Consider the following 16,156-nt stretch of genomic DNA (forward strand, 5'->3'; position numbering starts at 1 on the left):
CAAAGCGCGGGCATGGTTCCGCGGCGGGACAAGATTGCGGTCTCATTTGCAAGCCGTTACGTAATGCATGAGGAACAAAAAAGAAAGGGCGGGAAACTTTGGCGCAGCTCTAAGTCATGTGCATCTGAAACCATCACAACACGTTACAAAACGCTTAAATCTTAAGTTTGCAAATCCTCTTGAACAAGTGCTTGTTTAGAACAAGTACGTGTTCAAAAGGGTTGGCTAGATTATAAGAATGATAAAACTAGTTCCTGGTAGAGCTGACCGTTACTTTTGTGGTATTACTATTATGAGTGAAGTGCTGCGTTAAAGAAGATGGGAAAGCCCGATAGTTTGGTTTGATTGAAATGCACTCATTTCGGTAGTTCTCCAAGTTTTCTGTTCAGAGAGATAGTAAAGACATCATGGAGTTGTTCTTTGCCAGCGTAATAACCTACCATCCTCGCTAGTAATCACCGTGACGTAATCACTGAAGTTACTGAAGCCCTTTGATGTAAAGCTTGCCACTTTGATTTTATAAACCTTAGATTTCTCCAGTCCATGGATCTCCTGGGTAAAATTATTTTTGCAGACATAGAAAGATTTATCGATTTCCTCAACTACAACAACATGACCCATTATAATTCCATTGGTGTTTTCCTCTGGAATAGCCATCCATTTTACTGTTACGCTTGTGTAGCTCGTGCTGTGGGCCATAACTACTGGAGGCGCAAGGCTGGGAACTAGTATAAACAAGATAAATCAAGGTGAAGTGAGACATTGGAGGCTATAAACAGTGAGACCCTCATTCAGAATGCAGCCTCAGAAGGTTACCTATCGTTTTATATACAGTCGTTTCGTACCCAAATGAACCAAGTGAGTTTTCCATGTTGGGTATCTCTAAATGAATGTAATACAAACCATATTGTTTGGTTTTATCAACGGAGTTGATAATGTAAAAAGGCCACCGCAAAGAGTTTCTAAGCTAACTCTTCGAGCGTTCACCCTTCGTTCATTCGCTCTGACAAAGTGCTCTTTACGGTGACCAATTTACATAAAAAGGTGTCCCTTAATTAGAGGGTTTTCTTCGATGAACGTTATAATTTCGACGGTTACTGCAGCATTTTCTCGTAAAAACAAAAGTTTGTGTTCCTTGAACGGAGGTCAATCGTGAATAGTGTCATAAGTGTTATAACAGAGAAGTTACGCAATACTTTCTTGGTGGAAAAATGGTTAAGTTTACTATGAAAACCACGAGTAACATTTGAGAAATTTCGTTAAGCTTCATGCAGAGAAACACTTCTTTATTCAGACTGGTAGATTGTGCCGCGTGGTTTTTTGTAAGGTTGAAATGTATTGTTGCTGCATTCTAACCTTACTTTGCATTTGGGAAGAAGGAAATTGCTAAAGAAAGAGCACTCATAAAGACTATGTTGTATGTAATAAGATGTTTAGACAAAAATAATTCTTACCTCCTTCGGGTGATCTAGCCACAATTGCTGGACTTGGTGGACCTTCGCCAACGCTATTAAACGCTGTAATTTCTATCACGTAAGGTATCCCTTTCGGAAGGTTTTGTAGTTCTGTTGAGAGACTGGAAGTGTTCACCACCATGCCCCGTGAATTTCCACCACTTTGTGGAACATATGTGATTTTGTAACCTAGAATAATACCGAGACGGTGCTCCGAAGGAAGTGGCTCCCATGAGACCTCTAGCTTCTCGGTAGATTTGTTGACGAAGACCTTCACGTTCAGCGGTGGCGAGGTTGGAACTGGGAAAAATTAAAGAGAAGAGAGACCCAAATCATGAAAAAGGGTAATATTGAGAAGATTCTCCCAATTTGGTGTCTTTTGTGTGGAGTGGGATTTCTGAACTGTGGTGTTACATGGAGTGGGATTTCAAAAGGACTAACTTGTAACATGGTGGTGACATGACAGTGGTGGCAAGGTTGGAACGAAGAAAAAAATTATTCAAAAGAGAGACCCAGATCATTAAAAGGATAGTATTTAGAAGATTCTCCTAATTTGGTGTCTTTGATTCGGATTTCGAAAAGACTGACTTGTAACACAGCCTCATATTTTCCACATGTGGACGCGTAAGCGGTTGACAGTGAGATTTGAAATAAGGAAGGTTATCTGAGAAAGTATTCCCATTCATACTGGTCTTACTTGCTACTTTAAGTTTCTGGAACTCGAGTTGGTAATCAAGCAATCGAAAGAGTTCGTGGCACCTATGTTAGTATGCAAACGTTCTGGCTGTTAACGTTTTTGAGTGCGTTTTCCGTTTGTGAACCTCAAATTTCAGTACATCTGTACACTTCCATCCCAAAACGTGTCCAATTTTTAATTATTCACCCGCTTTTATAACTTACCACCTTCGGATGTTCTTGCAATCGCCTCATCGCTTTCCTTTCCTTTTCCTTCGTGACTAAAAGGCGTGACAGTTATGGCGTATAAAGTATAAGGCTTTAGGTTTTTAACCTCAAATTCCGTCGACCCAGACGTAACTCCGACAATCTGTCTCTCTACTGAGTTAATTACACGGTACGAGATGTCGACCGCGCAAAAAATGCCATGAATTAATTGTTCAGGATAATTCCAAGACACTGCCAGAGAAGTCGAGCTTTTGTTCTGTGCCGTCACGTGGAGCGAGTGGATGTAAACTGCAAGAAATGTGAACAAGTTGTGACAATACAATATTACAGGCGTGAGAAAAATACAAGGTTTACTTTTCAATGAAACGGTGTAATTAGTGTAAACTGAAATATCTAAGTCTTGGTTTAGATTGAACTCAGCAGGGAAGCTAGAACGTCTTATTATTATTATTATTATTATTATTATTATTATTATTATATTATTATTATTATTACTATTATTATAGCTCAAAGAGAACCTTAGGAAACTGTGTTCTCTACAGTTACAGTATACATAATACAGTTCACAAAAATTCTGAAATAGTAGATTGTAATACCGATTGATCACAGCTAAGTTTTCTTGAAGCTCGCTAAATAACGAACTGAAGCGGACTATTGATGGGGGAATCAAAGCCTCCAGAGAATAGGAGTCACTTTTCTTTACTCTGTACGCGCTAATAATTTATGCTATTCATTTGGTACTTTGCTAATTATCCTAAGTAAAAACATTGCTAGTTAAACAGTCTTGTGAAACTACATGATTAAGACTCTGGAATAGAGTTTAAACTTCCAAATTAAATTTTGCAAGAACTGAAACTTAGTTTGCGATGATTTCCATTCTCGGTCTCGCGATTTTCTTGCTTCACCCGAAAATGTCAAATTGTTCTCGATTTCAGCATTGAAAAAAAACCTTGAGGTTTGCTTAAAGCCGACCTGTTGTCACAAAGAGAGGAGACGGACTTACTGTCATTAGCTATCAGGTTGGAAAGTAATCTTATGGGTCGATTACCCAACATGCTTTGCGACACGAGGCTTGTCTGGAGCGGTTTTATCTCTCTGTATTCAGTTCCTTTGAATCTGACCGTAAAGTTCGCCGCCACGTTGGTGACATTCCTGAGGAAATTGCATCACAAATCATGTTATCTCTTGATCAAGGTGGTGGGATGTACCCTTTCTTTAAGGGTAATCACAAGAGGAACAGGAGTAAAAACAAAGTTTACAGAATTACTTGAAATAAGTTGCAAAGAGGTGAAGGGTGTACAATGAAAAAAACAAAAAAAAAACAAAAAAAAACAGAAAACATTCACGGTTAAGAAATCAGTTAAAACGAAAACAGGAGAAAAACTTAGGTCGCAAAGGAGCGTGTTACCTGGGTGCAAAGCCATTATATACCACATTGTAAAAACCTTGACAATTAAAAAGCGCTGGAAATGAACGAAGAGACCCAAATGCTTTGTGGGTGTTCTTGTACATGGTTGCCATAACCTTTTGCGCATGGTCAATGACAGGAGGTATCCACGTTTTTGTAAAATAAAAGAGTTTTAATAAAGAGAAGATTTTAATTGGTAAACGAGAAAAGTAAATCACTCGTTATGCTAACTTAGAATGACTACCCATAGAGCCGTTGATCTCTTCATTCATAATTCATGGTTATACAATACTTTTGAAGTCTCTTTTGTATGGTAATATTAATAAGAGATTTTTGGGATTGATTGAATAGTTCTCCCAATGGCCGGACGACAACCAGAAAGAACGAGAGAGACTTAGGGAAAATGCCGTTTGAGAAGCCGGTAAAGAAGAGCAGGTGAGGAGTGTAACATATTACTACGTGATAATTAACACCTATTGTAAGTTATATTGTATGTAAGCATATTTAAGTAAGCTGGTACATTATGCAAAAGCACACACACGCAGTGTGCAAGAGTTGAATGCAATAAAGTCTTCGATTTTATATACGTCGGAAGGAGAAACTTGTTTAAATAGCTTTGGCTAAACTCACTCTGACGAAGGGCTAACGCTCGAAACGTCAGCTTTTAAACTCTTTACGTTGGCCAATTTTCGTTATCAACTCAGTTAATAATACTAAATTACCCCGTTATACACTCCCACCGCCGCAGCACCACAGTTTTTTTAGAAACTTACCCCCTTTATTCATTTGGCTAAAAAAATTGTCGGATAATTATTGACCGCAATGCCTCTCGGTCCATATGATATGAGATGTTACATTGTGCAATTGTATCACACAAAACAGAGAGCTTTTGTCATCATTCTCTCAATTATCTACGGTAATTAAGATGTTTGTAATAGGCGGATGGTTATTACCAAAACACAAAGTTATCCACTGATAACAACGAATTGTTCTGATGGAGGCTCATAACCTGCGAAAAAGAAAAACATGAAGTGTATCAGTCAATACTGAGCGTTCATTCCACGTGTAATGTGTTTTAAATTGCGAAAATACCATTGATTAAACTCCAGGTTACTTCGTTTCTAGGTTTATTGTCTACTTCTGGCAAATTCTTACAGAGAAACTAAGAAATTTTTGAAAAAATAATGATACGCCTACCGTTGGGGACAATTGACTATAATTTGAGAATGTTAACTTAGTTCATTAGTTGGTTCCTCTCAGAGCGAGCGGCAGGCGAACAGCAGAAAGTTCGCTCTGACGAAAAGCTCATGCTCTGAACGTCAGCTTTAGATTCTCTTTATGGTGGCAAATTCACATTATTAATTCGGTTTATAAAAACAAAATTTTCTAGTGATACCTCCCTAGGGGTGAAAAGGTTAAGGAAAGATAGTAGACAACTGGTTACTGTACACGAAATCGATGGATATCTTCTTTGTTCCAGATTTTGTGAGTTTTACACTCATGTCTTGCTAACTGAAATACTTCCTTACCTGACTCTCTATCCAAGTGGATGTGTACTTGAAAATTTCAGAAGTAATATTCCTATACTCGAGGTTAAATTCTTCATCAGTCAATTCCAAACTCACATTCACGTGAAGATTGGCTCTGCCTATATAAGATCACAGAATAGCGTCAGAAAACAACCATTATAGGCGGAATGCACTTTGCACATGAGCAGCAGTGATGAAAACATTGCGATTAAAAGTCATCTGTCCTCCAGGGTTGCATTGGTTACGCCTCTTTACAATCTGTGATTAGTTTAGAAAATTTGCGTTAACCTCTTTCCCAATCCGACGTTTTTCTTACTTCTTTTTTGCGAGAAGGGCTGACAAGTCAGCTTTTAAAAACTGGCTCCGACGTTCTACCGACTACCTTGATAGACTTTTGGCTCTTTATAACAGGGAAATGTAGTAGTTGAGACCATCCTTACCTTCGTAGTAACTGAACAACTCTTCCACCTCCGACGTGGAAAGCAATTTTAACCAAACAATGATGTCATCAAAAGACGCTTTCGGTAAAGTGTGAGAACCTATTGTGAAGTCAAAGTTGGTTATCTCCGGATAGTTACGGGCCTCACAAGAATTCTGAAGCAAATCATCAACTGCTTTCCCATTACGATACACAGTCATGTCCTCAGATAGTTTATTATTCACTTTTTTCCATGTGAATACCCAATGAGTCCAGACTCCTTGAGGGGCATGAAACTTTACGAAACATCGCCCATTTTCGACCGTCACTCGAAATGTCAGTTCCTCCTTGCTCCCGTCCATCTGGAAGAGATGAATCCCTCTTCCACCTGACACTTCTTCTGCCGAAGCCAGGAAAGTTTGGAAGTCGGGGGAAACTTTGCTATGGTACAGAAGCCACAGAGCTACCGTTACTTGCGCGCTCTTAAGTGGCCAAACGAGATATGATTTTTCTGAGTCGTCGTGTAATCTGATTGGTCCAGCTCCGCCAGCAGTTGAAACAGCTCTGCCTCGCACACCAGTGGTTGATTGTAAAAGGGCGCTCCTTTCAGCCCAAGTTTTTCCCGGAAGGTCTTTAATATCGTTTAAGTGGTCAAACGTCCATACGTACTCTGCTTGTGAAAGCAACTCATCTGCCTTGAAAACGTTATATTCAGACCCTGTATTGGTAATTGCAAAGAGAAACTCCTTGGTACTACGTAACTTTTTTTTTCGCATTATAACAACACATTTCGGTTTATAAGTTTATCAGTTTTTCTGTCTAACATAAACAAAGTTTCGCTGTTATCATGATTATTAATTATTCCCTTACCCCGGAATTTTGCCATATTAAGGAAATGGGAGGTGCAAGGAAAGCGGAGCAACAAAATGGCGTACCAAACCATCCAAACTTCAATTTTTTTAGTCTTGGATTTTAAGGAAACGAACTTTAAGCGCATCAGGTTATTTTCTTGACACAAAGAACACTATAATGATTTCGTTTGTGTTGTTTTCTTCTTTCGCATACGCCTTATGCCGATACGATGCTCAGACAAGACAGTGGGAGTATTTCTAAAACTACATACTGACATATTAGTGTAATAATAAATGCCGCGCGTTGAAAAATGTTTGAGGGATGATAGACACAAAAGTTCCCATTTGGCGTAAAGATATCGTGTATTTGCCCTCGGACACTATCTGATCTTCCCAACCCCCGCCCTTTCTTTTTGCAGAGCTTAGCTCTCGGAAAACTGTTTGCATCTTTCAACGGATTATGTCGGCTGATACATATCCCTGCATATTTTCGTTCCTAATGGCTATGCTCGTCAGATGAAAAAAAAGGGACGGACAAGTTCAGAAGGATCGATGAATCCACCACAGTATTTCGTATAAAGTGAATCAAATGTAGTTACCGCCGCAATCATAAAACTCCACCCTCATGGATATGTGTGACTTCCAAGTCTTCGGCATAACCCGGATGTAACGCGCAAAGATGACTGGATTGATTGTGTTATACACAACAGTGTTCTCATCCCAGTTGGCGTTAAAAATCTGTCAAACAATGCAATTGATTAGTTTCACTGAAAGTTTAAGGACAAAAAAGATGTCACGAATATCTTTTGATCACACGTTGTTTTCGCATGGAGTTAAAGAGGTTTAGACGACGAAACCTGGGAAAATATCACTTTAAAAAAAAATGTTTCCTCTTAGATAGTTTAGGAGTAGTAGGATGTGATTAGTTTCTCTAACGACGCCAAGTGTCCTCCTCAATATGAAAGGGGAATGGGGCGGAGGGTTCGAAGTATAATACTAGGAAAATTTGGGATCAATATCAGTATCTGGGCAACTACCCACCACCCCTCTCCTAACCCAACTTTAACATTTACTGTTGTTGAGTTAGGGGAAGGGTAGGTGGGCAGTTGCCCAGATACTGATATTGATCCAAAAATTGCCGTTAGTGGTCCCGTTCTCAGAATTTGCAAAGTTATGCGATCTCAGTTCTTGTTTTGGAAGGAAAGGAAAAAAGTTGCAAAACGTGCGTGCTGAGCTACTGTTCACATCATTAAATCTATTGTATCGTCACCCTGTCATCGCCATCGCCGTCGCGATTGTTTTTAAAGTCCCTTTAGACTAAGCATGCTCAGTTGGGAAAGTTTAATATCGGCCATGTTCGTTTATGCTTTTTTTATATGCCTCGATGACCCTGGGCCATTATAATAACGAAAAAGTAAACAAGGAAATTTTCAGTATAAATGACTTGGCGGTTGGTCAATGCCTGACTCAAATATTTCCCTTTACATATTGGATTTTGCGTCAGTCGGGCTCACCTCATTTGTGCCGCACTTTCTATGTTCCTCGAAGTTCGTTCCATCCAAGCTATGAGACAAGGAATAACTCTTCACCCATTGAGGGTAGTTTTTCCTTCCCTGAGTGGCCACTTTGGCTACTGTTGTTTTAACTAGAAAATCGATTTGCAACCACTGGTTGACATCCCTACTGCGTGCCGCCCAGGCACCCGCGTTAGCAGCATTGTTCAGCCGTGCGTTGGGAGCCCCGTGACGAGATGAAGGGGCGTATTCAGACGAGCCCGTGATCTGCGAGTCAAGTATGCTTCCACTCTCCATACCCAGGGGACGACAACCGGCATCTGCAAACGACCGGAACATAGAGAATTAATCTGTTTGCATTATTGTTAATAGTTGTAACGGGTGGATCGTGATACAGAACTTAGTTCCATTTCGAGACACCAGTGATAGCCGCATTACCTTCATCAACATCTTCATTAGGTCGGCAATAGCCGATTAGGCAACACACCAACCACTTACAAAATGCAAAAGTAAAAATGAAAATTTGAAGACGTCTTTCTTACAGTAAGGTTCAAGAAGCCTAAGTCCATGACTGCACCAGGTATGGGTTTCATTACTAAAATTCTAACAGATAGAGTCGTCACTTGACAATAGAGAATAGTCACAATACAAGAGAATAGTCTTTTGAAAAGAAATTATGTGATATCAGTAAGGATTGCAAGGGTCTAGCAACAACCTAAATGATGAATATGATATACGACGCCACAATGCTATCCTATATAGACTAGGGAGGGTAGCAATTCTAAGTACTCTGATCCTTTTTTAAAAGTTTTTATGATAAATCATGGCTCGTCGAGGGACTTTTGTCAACATTTTACAGTGAAATTCGGCGTGTTATTGGTTTTACTTTAAATTCATCGGTATTGACTATGTACTTGATCAGAATCTGTAAGCATCAGTCATATAATACAGTTTGAGTACTATAACAATAATTTCATATCTTTTCATTCACCTTCACTTGTGAAGCTTTCAAGTTCGCTATCTGTATGATAGCAATTTGACCTCTTGATTGTATCATATCGACTTCTATCCCTGATTAGAGCATCTTCATAGTAGCATCGCCAGTTACGCACTGAGTCAGCGGTATGCCTGATGTCGTATCGTGCAAATAATCGACCTGAACAGCTGATTGGCCTTTGATGTTCCCATCGTTCCTTGCAGCTCTTGTCCCTTAGTTGTCGCAACTCTAGTGCGGAATAGAAATAGAAATAATTGAATCACAAATACAAGTGAACGATAAAAGTCATTTATGGCAAATAATGTACCTAACATTAATGAGATAACAGGCTATGGCGTAAAATCATATGCAGTGGTTCTAGAATCCCTTTTTGGGGGTGCACAGTTGCTCTTTTATTTTTCATTTAACACCCTGAAAGAGAATTCTGATAGAAATGTTGCATTCTTTGATTTATTAATATCAGAAAAAATAATATAAAGCTTTTGTATCGCAAATTTGAATTTTAGGTAAATATCACATTTTATACTCTGTCGCTAATTAAAAAGACCTGGTAATCGGTGCTTAGTACTTGGATATTGGATTGCGTGTTTTCCATTGCATAATGCAAGCAGGTGTTGGAGTAGGAGGATAAAAGCAAATCTTACGTTACTTTCCATTGCATAATACAAGTAGGTGTCAGAGGTGGAGGATAAAAGCAAATCTTACGTTAAATACTTGAAAAAACTTCGTAGTTGTTCGTTTGGGCTTTCGGAATTATACAAATGTTGTGGCCACAACATTACGCTAGTGATCAGGAATTTAAGTGACAAAATAGGGAAAACGAAGGATCGAAACTGGTCGGGTCACAAATGCATTTTCCTGCAATTTCATCACATCACATCGAAACTGGTCAAAGGAAAAAAAAAAAGAGTCATGTGTGATTGTGAATGACCCTTTCGGTTCACCTTGCTTCCTTCTGCACATCTCTTCCTCTCTCCTGGTCGGGTCACAAATGCATTTTCCTGCAATTTCATCACAGCTTTCTCCTTCCCAACAAGGTGGATCGCATAAAGAATCTACGTGTAAATTGATTTGAGATTGAGTTGATTTACTTTACCACGAGTGTGCATGCAGAGAGAAAAGCTGTGAAATTAATGCTTGCCTTCAGTTATGAAATATTCATGTCACTATCTCCTTGACGGCGTAGAACTATTACAGGACCTCTACTTTTAAATGGTGCTGTATAGGGGTTTTACCCAGATCATAGAGGTAAGAACGAGAACCAATTTGTCCAGCAATAGATGGCCTCGTGCAAGAGATTATATCCTATTTTATGAAGATATTCTCAGGCAACTTATTAATCTGCGATGTTTGGACGGGATTTAAAACTCTGTTAAGTGGGGGCCTGTATATAAAAAGCACAGGCCAGATCACAACACCGGGAGTTACGTTACATGGTCTTCGCAAGAAGTGTGTGGGTCCTTAAATATCCCTTGCTAACCAGTACAGAGAAGATACAGGAGAAGAGGCCCAGCGTTTATTTTCCTTATCCGGAAAGACTTGAATGTCTACCCATTTGAGGATGGCACGGGAAAGGCAGCATATTCTCCTCCTTAGGTTTGTGGTTACTGGTTAGGCATTAATTTTTATCCGAAGAATTATCTGGCATAGCTGGAGCGGTTACGCATTCGATTCGGATGCTTTGTTGCCTACCTCCAATTACAAAAACCTGAAGATCATCAGCCTGGAAAGACGTTTGTCCGGTAAAATATTTACTGACAGTTGCATCAGTAATTCCACTGACGTTAAATACTCCACCGATAATGATTCCCGTTGCGACATTCTGGTCGTTGAAACAAAGTTCTTGTCTCTCCTCCCCCCAGCACGGCCCTTTATATCTGTGGATATGTAAGGCTTGATGTCTTTTTTCCAGTAACACGTCAAGCTTCTTTGGCTTATCGCTGAAAGGTTTTAAGCTGAAGAGGAATGCGTTGCTAGACGGAAATACTTTATAGGGATGGAAACCTGGAACAAAACGAGTGTCAGTAGATGATGTAAAAAATATCTGTTGATGGAGTGCCAATATATTTTGACCCAAATATAATGCTTTGAGATTCTGGAGTTCAATTTAGGAGTTCAATTCTAATGTTCCTCTGACAAAATTCCGCACCTGGCCTCGAGCCCTAATCAACTGTTATGTGTGCTTGGACTTAGTAGAACTGTGCTCCATTAAGACAAAATAGAACAATTTTTGAGGGCAAGTTGGAGTCGTGATTGATGCGTTTGAAATCTTTGCACTCAACTGAGCCGATGGCATTACGAGAGATAGCTTTTATACATACAAAGCGAATGATGAAAAAGAGAAGTACAGTTATGCCACGTTAATTTAACCTAGTTTACCAACATAGATACAAAATGGCTGATAAATTGTTGCTCACTTTTCCAGCTTTTATCAGAGAATCCCCCAAACACAAATGAATCTATCCTGGCTATAGTGACAGAGGGGCCTCTATTATCACACATTTGGTGAAAGACGAGTTTTTGCCATCCATTGACATGGGCTCTGTAGCATGGAACCCAGTACTTCTCTCCATACCCTGCCTCGGAAAGCCACTTCATTAACATGTCCTGGTAACTAGGAGCGTGGCTGATCATGGCTGAGTGGAATCCTAAGAACAAAGTAAGTTTGATCGAGCAGACTATCAACTTGGCATGTCTCATTTAGCTGAGACCCGAGGAGTATGATCACCCAAGGGTACAGCGCATAGGTCATGCTTTGACAGCTTTATAGCTTTTTTTCTTCTGCGTATGATGTTCATCATTATTGAAACTACGTTATTGGAAAGTTCAAATTGAGGATTTTTTATTGGTTAGCCTGCTTTAAAAGACACTATAGAATGGCTAACCAAATTTCCTAACAAATCAAAACTAGCCACGTGTGTGGAATTACTGTGGTCGCCATTGATGCTCGCAATTTGGCGTCAACGCTCTGGTTGGCTATCAAACATGTCCCATTCAACAACACTCGTGGAATGTTTGTTAAAAAAACCGCGTGACGCGCTTAATACGGCATGAATTTGTATTCCAAGTAAATATTTTTACTGATGCTTGGCGCGTGTACATGCATGCACAGGGGCAATGCAACTTCACCTGTGATCTTCGGGCAGGCTTCAGTTGGAATGCACGTACAGCTGGAGTTCAATCCCGCTTTTATGTTTCGAATACCAATCTTCCCACCGATCCCGCCATCACTTAAAGCTTCAAACTTGATCTGTCATGAGGACAATAAATAAAAAGATAATGTTTAATAATGCATCGAAGCAACAAGCATTACCATTTACTTTTTTATAAACTCCTTATTGCTGATAAGTTTAACTTATGCCATCATTTGTTTGCTGTGTGATGAACTGAAATTTAACGATACGTAGGTATCATTTCCTAGAGGTCGAAAGACATGTACAAACGTGCGCACAAACGTACGTACAAACGTACGCACAAACGTTCAGCTTTTTAGCCAAGAATGATTCCTTTAAGTCAAATTTTCCATTTTATTTCTTCACAATGAAGAAACGTAACCCATCCAAATAATTTTTTGTGCCAAAGTAATAACATATTTCCTCTTTAACTCTTCCCCATTTAAGCAAGTTGTGTCGTTCAGACATTGGAACGATGCAGAGGATTTTGGTGGTCGCTTTGAAGTGGATGACGAGTCATAGTGGTTTTAACCTACGCCATAGTCACTTTACTCATTGTCGTCATCACCCGTTTCTGTCACTTTACTAATCATTAATGGCATCAGCATTATCGCCATTATCATCCTTATCACCATCATCATTTTTGTGAACGACAACAAATTCTACTAATCACCTTGAAACTGTGGACTGCATTAAGGGTAGTAACTTGAGCAAATTTCCACTGGTTTCCTTGATCACCAACAAGTCGCCATCGTAAAGATATCGTGTTCTCTTGGTCGACAGTAAAAATATTCAGTCTACTAGCATTTTCTCCTGACATGTTGTAATGAAAGCTTAAGCAATCCACTGTTCCCGCAAGATAAATACTCTCAAGAGCTGAGAGAGTCGTTCTTTGACGAGGGTAGGACATGCTTGCTTGCACGTAGTCTGTTGCTGAACAATAAGAGAGAAAAGTATCAAAATTATATCAATTTAATTAGCAATGTTTTGCATTATGTCATGCAAGCAGGACAGACAAGAATTAATTTTTGAAAGCGTTTCTTTTGCACTAATTAATCTTAAATGCTTATTTTCCAGGACTTTTAGTAATTTGTTTTTCTCAAAAGAAAATACGAGTAAAAATGAGGCGAGTAATGAGATCCGGAAGAACCGCGGCCGAGGTTGGTGCTTCTCGACCTAGCTCCTTCCCTTTCTTACCACAACACAGCTTGCGTCTGCGCATTGGCCTGAACTGGAGCAACCTTTTTTTAACACGAGAAAGAGCGGGAAAGATCTGACGAAACGCGTCGAGAGAGGTTTGTTTCGTTTCAGCCTATTCCCCTTCTTACCAAGAAGTATCTTATCTCCACCTTTCTTTTATCCTTGCATCGAACCGGAAAACAAAAACAACTTGTAGGGCTGAATATTTCTTTTTTTTACCTCTTAGACCTGCTTTCCCACTGTTCACGCTATTGGCGTAACAAACTATTGACCATTTAATCAAATTCAAATGTTTGTGGTTTTGTCTCAGTGCAATTTGGTCAAACATTTTGGAAACTGCAAATTTGATATGAATGTTGATGAAACTTACCCTCTTCTCGAACTTCAACTTCGCATAATTTCAAGATGCCATTACCAACAATCCTTGTTATGCTAACAAATCTTCCCTTCAGAGGCGAGGGGCAACGAATTCTTTTCCAATGCAACTGTTTAAATCTAAAAGATCCCCCACACGGTGAGTTCTTCTTTAGATTGGGGTTGTCGTGATTTCCTACTCTTATCTGGAGCAAGTAGTTCACTGATACATAAGAGTGTTTGTAGATATATACATCACGAACTAAAACTTCTCTTTCCAAATCCACTCGCCACCATGGGTCCTTCTGTGAAGTTGTTCTAGTGCATTTCTCTGTGTTTATATTGTAATGACTGCCATCTGTTGCAAAGGAGGAAGCTTTAATTGTGCCTGATTGGGCTGTAGGTTTCTTGAAAGCCGCGTTGTTACTGTCTGAAAACGAAAAAAAACTCTTCGCTGAAGGTAGCTTCGCCCAGGAATATTCAATTGAAGTTCTTTGTCATAGTTCCATTATAGCTTGGTTAAAAATTGCTAACGGGCATACACGACTCCTGCCCATCGCATGCGATTTTAATCTTCTGCTTTCAAAGGTTAGGTCTCACCAGAATATATTTTAATGACTTTCCCATCAAAACAATCTTGGGAGAGTTGAATCCTTTATAAGCCAAATACTATCTTTTGATAGCTGTGAGTGATCTGAGCTAAAACATTTGAGTTATTTGTGAGTAGGGAACTGCCTACCACAAAGATAATGTTTTGTTTTCGTTTCTCAAGCCATTCGTTATGCGATGGTTGTATGAAAAATGACTGCATCATACATTTCTATTACACTTCGTTCTGAATATTTGAGCTCGAGGTTCCTAATGAAAGTTATGGACTAGGGGTCACCGGGTAGACGACGCTAAATAAATGATAATGATATTTTACCGTGCGTCAGGCCTGAGAAATTGATTACTATTCCTAGTGACTCGAGATATTTTCAACTGACCGACACTCTTCCAAAGCATAAAGGGTTCATTCGAGATGGCTGTTTAGTCCTTAGCACGTTTGAAAAGATTTAAACTTTCATTTTCCCTCAAAGAAGACAATAATCGGCGATAAATAACGATCGATTCAAGCAACAATTCACTTTTAATAGTTAGCAGGCCTTGCAGTAGATTACAGCCAACCCAAACGTCCAATCGCGAAGCGCCAAGCTTAGCCCCACATACCTTTAACTATGTAAATATTCTTGTAATTAGTTGCTCCTTTGCCATTTTTGCAACCGTGGGATGTCTCAGTATAGCTTTTCTCGACATCAGAATACTCGACTGCTGCGGACAAACATTTCCCTCCACTCGCTACAGCGAACATTTTGTTTCCTTTCCTGCGCGCGGCGTGAAGACATTTTTGTACAGCATCCAATCTGGAAAGGTGGTTGCCAGTCAGTATTGGGTCTGTACCTTCCAGACTTGGTATCGGTGGACCGGAGCCTATTTTAAAACAGCCCATGTTGTGGTATTCTGTAGAAATAACATTGAGAGAGATAATATTTTGCAGATACATGAATGGAATTTCTCTAATCCAAAGTTTTATACCTGGTCGGATGTATTTTCGAAATATTTTCGCACGAAGAGGCCAGATTTCTAGCCAACGTCGCAGTTGCCTCCTCTGCCTTATCCATCTTTTTTTCTCACCATGCTACCTCCCCTTCCCCCCCCCCCCCCCCCGCCTCCCCTGCCTGTTTCGAGATTCCACAGAGAAGCCTAATTTTTCGTAAATTGTTCTCTGATGTGTTTCGAGTCCTCCATGGTTGTTACCATTGCAAATATATCTTAGATAATTCCTCCCTTCTCTTTTTTCAACTCGTGGCGTTTTGAACAATAAGGAGCTAGACACAGATGCCTACTTTTTTCAGGTAGAGATTTTAATGCGATTATCAATCTCGCTGGTATTTGTAAGACGAGTGCTTTGATTTCCGCCTTCTTATTTGAGTTCAGGGGCGCCAGGAGTGCGCAGCCTGGTTACTAAGTTACCTAAAGGTCGTGTCCATGGTTGAATATTCAACACAATCTTTAAAAATCTCAACACGCGAAGAGGAGTGAATTTTTCTGGCGACGAAGAACATTAAATGGTTTCTGGAGTTGTTTTTGTCTCCAATAAGAGACAGTTTATGATACGATTTCCTTACTTACTAGTGTCTTGGGGTATTACGTCAAACCTTTGCTCATCAGGACTCTCCCGAGGAACACGTTTTAGCTCCCATGGATAATCATAATTGCCAGTATTTTTCCACATATACCAGGGAAGAGCTATTAAGAGAGAAATGTTAGAGCTTGGATCATTCATGATTTTTGACTGGAATATTTTACTTACTG

The 16,156-nt window shown here is 39.7% G+C and overlaps 1 protein-coding gene and 1 long non-coding RNA gene across 3 annotated transcripts in view; one reads left to right on the top strand and one right to left on the bottom strand.

The window, feature by feature from the left end:
• LOC149034807 (uncharacterized) overlaps window positions 1-16,156 on the top strand; it is a 47,464-nt gene that overhangs the window by 28,305 nt on the left and 3,003 nt on the right. Inside the window, exons 3-5 of one of the 2 annotated variants that reach the window (XR_016183116.1) lie at window positions 4,117-4,200; window positions 11,500-11,733; window positions 13,325-13,542. This is a non-coding gene — a long non-coding RNA (uncharacterized LOC149034807). Of the gene's footprint in view, window positions 1-4,116; window positions 4,201-11,499; window positions 13,543-16,156 lie in introns of both variants that reach the window. The other variant, XR_016183115.1, reaches the window with a different exon arrangement.
• The window catches only part of LOC113686785 (uncharacterized), a 43,747-nt gene that overhangs the window by 12,313 nt on the left and 15,278 nt on the right, over window positions 1-16,156 (bottom strand). The window contains exons 19-36 of the mRNA XM_089194449.1: window positions 15,974-16,090; window positions 15,011-15,301; window positions 13,818-14,231; window positions 12,921-13,180; window positions 12,204-12,324; window positions 11,492-11,722; window positions 10,767-11,078; window positions 10,019-10,129; window positions 9,069-9,302; window positions 8,078-8,397; window positions 7,163-7,301; window positions 5,735-6,430; window positions 5,295-5,413; window positions 4,719-4,774; window positions 3,361-3,509; window positions 2,355-2,645; window positions 1,455-1,754; window positions 441-725 (exon numbers count right to left, since the gene is read on the bottom strand). Coding sequence (XP_089050575.1) covers window positions 441-725; window positions 1,455-1,754; window positions 2,355-2,645; window positions 3,361-3,509; window positions 4,719-4,774; window positions 5,295-5,413; window positions 5,735-6,430; window positions 7,163-7,301; window positions 8,078-8,397; window positions 9,069-9,302; window positions 10,019-10,129; window positions 10,767-11,078; window positions 11,492-11,722; window positions 12,204-12,324; window positions 12,921-13,180; window positions 13,818-14,231; window positions 15,011-15,301; window positions 15,974-16,090 — 4,446 coding nt within the window. The remainder of the gene's footprint in view (window positions 1-440; window positions 726-1,454; window positions 1,755-2,354; window positions 2,646-3,360; window positions 3,510-4,718; window positions 4,775-5,294; window positions 5,414-5,734; window positions 6,431-7,162; window positions 7,302-8,077; window positions 8,398-9,068; window positions 9,303-10,018; window positions 10,130-10,766; window positions 11,079-11,491; window positions 11,723-12,203; window positions 12,325-12,920; window positions 13,181-13,817; window positions 14,232-15,010; window positions 15,302-15,973; window positions 16,091-16,156) is intronic.

The sequence above is a fragment of the Pocillopora damicornis genome, chromosome 14 (assembly GCF_964200805.1).
Source record: "Pocillopora damicornis chromosome 14, jaPocDami1.2, whole genome shotgun sequence".
Classification (NCBI taxonomy): domain Eukaryota; kingdom Metazoa; phylum Cnidaria; class Anthozoa; order Scleractinia; family Pocilloporidae; genus Pocillopora; species Pocillopora damicornis.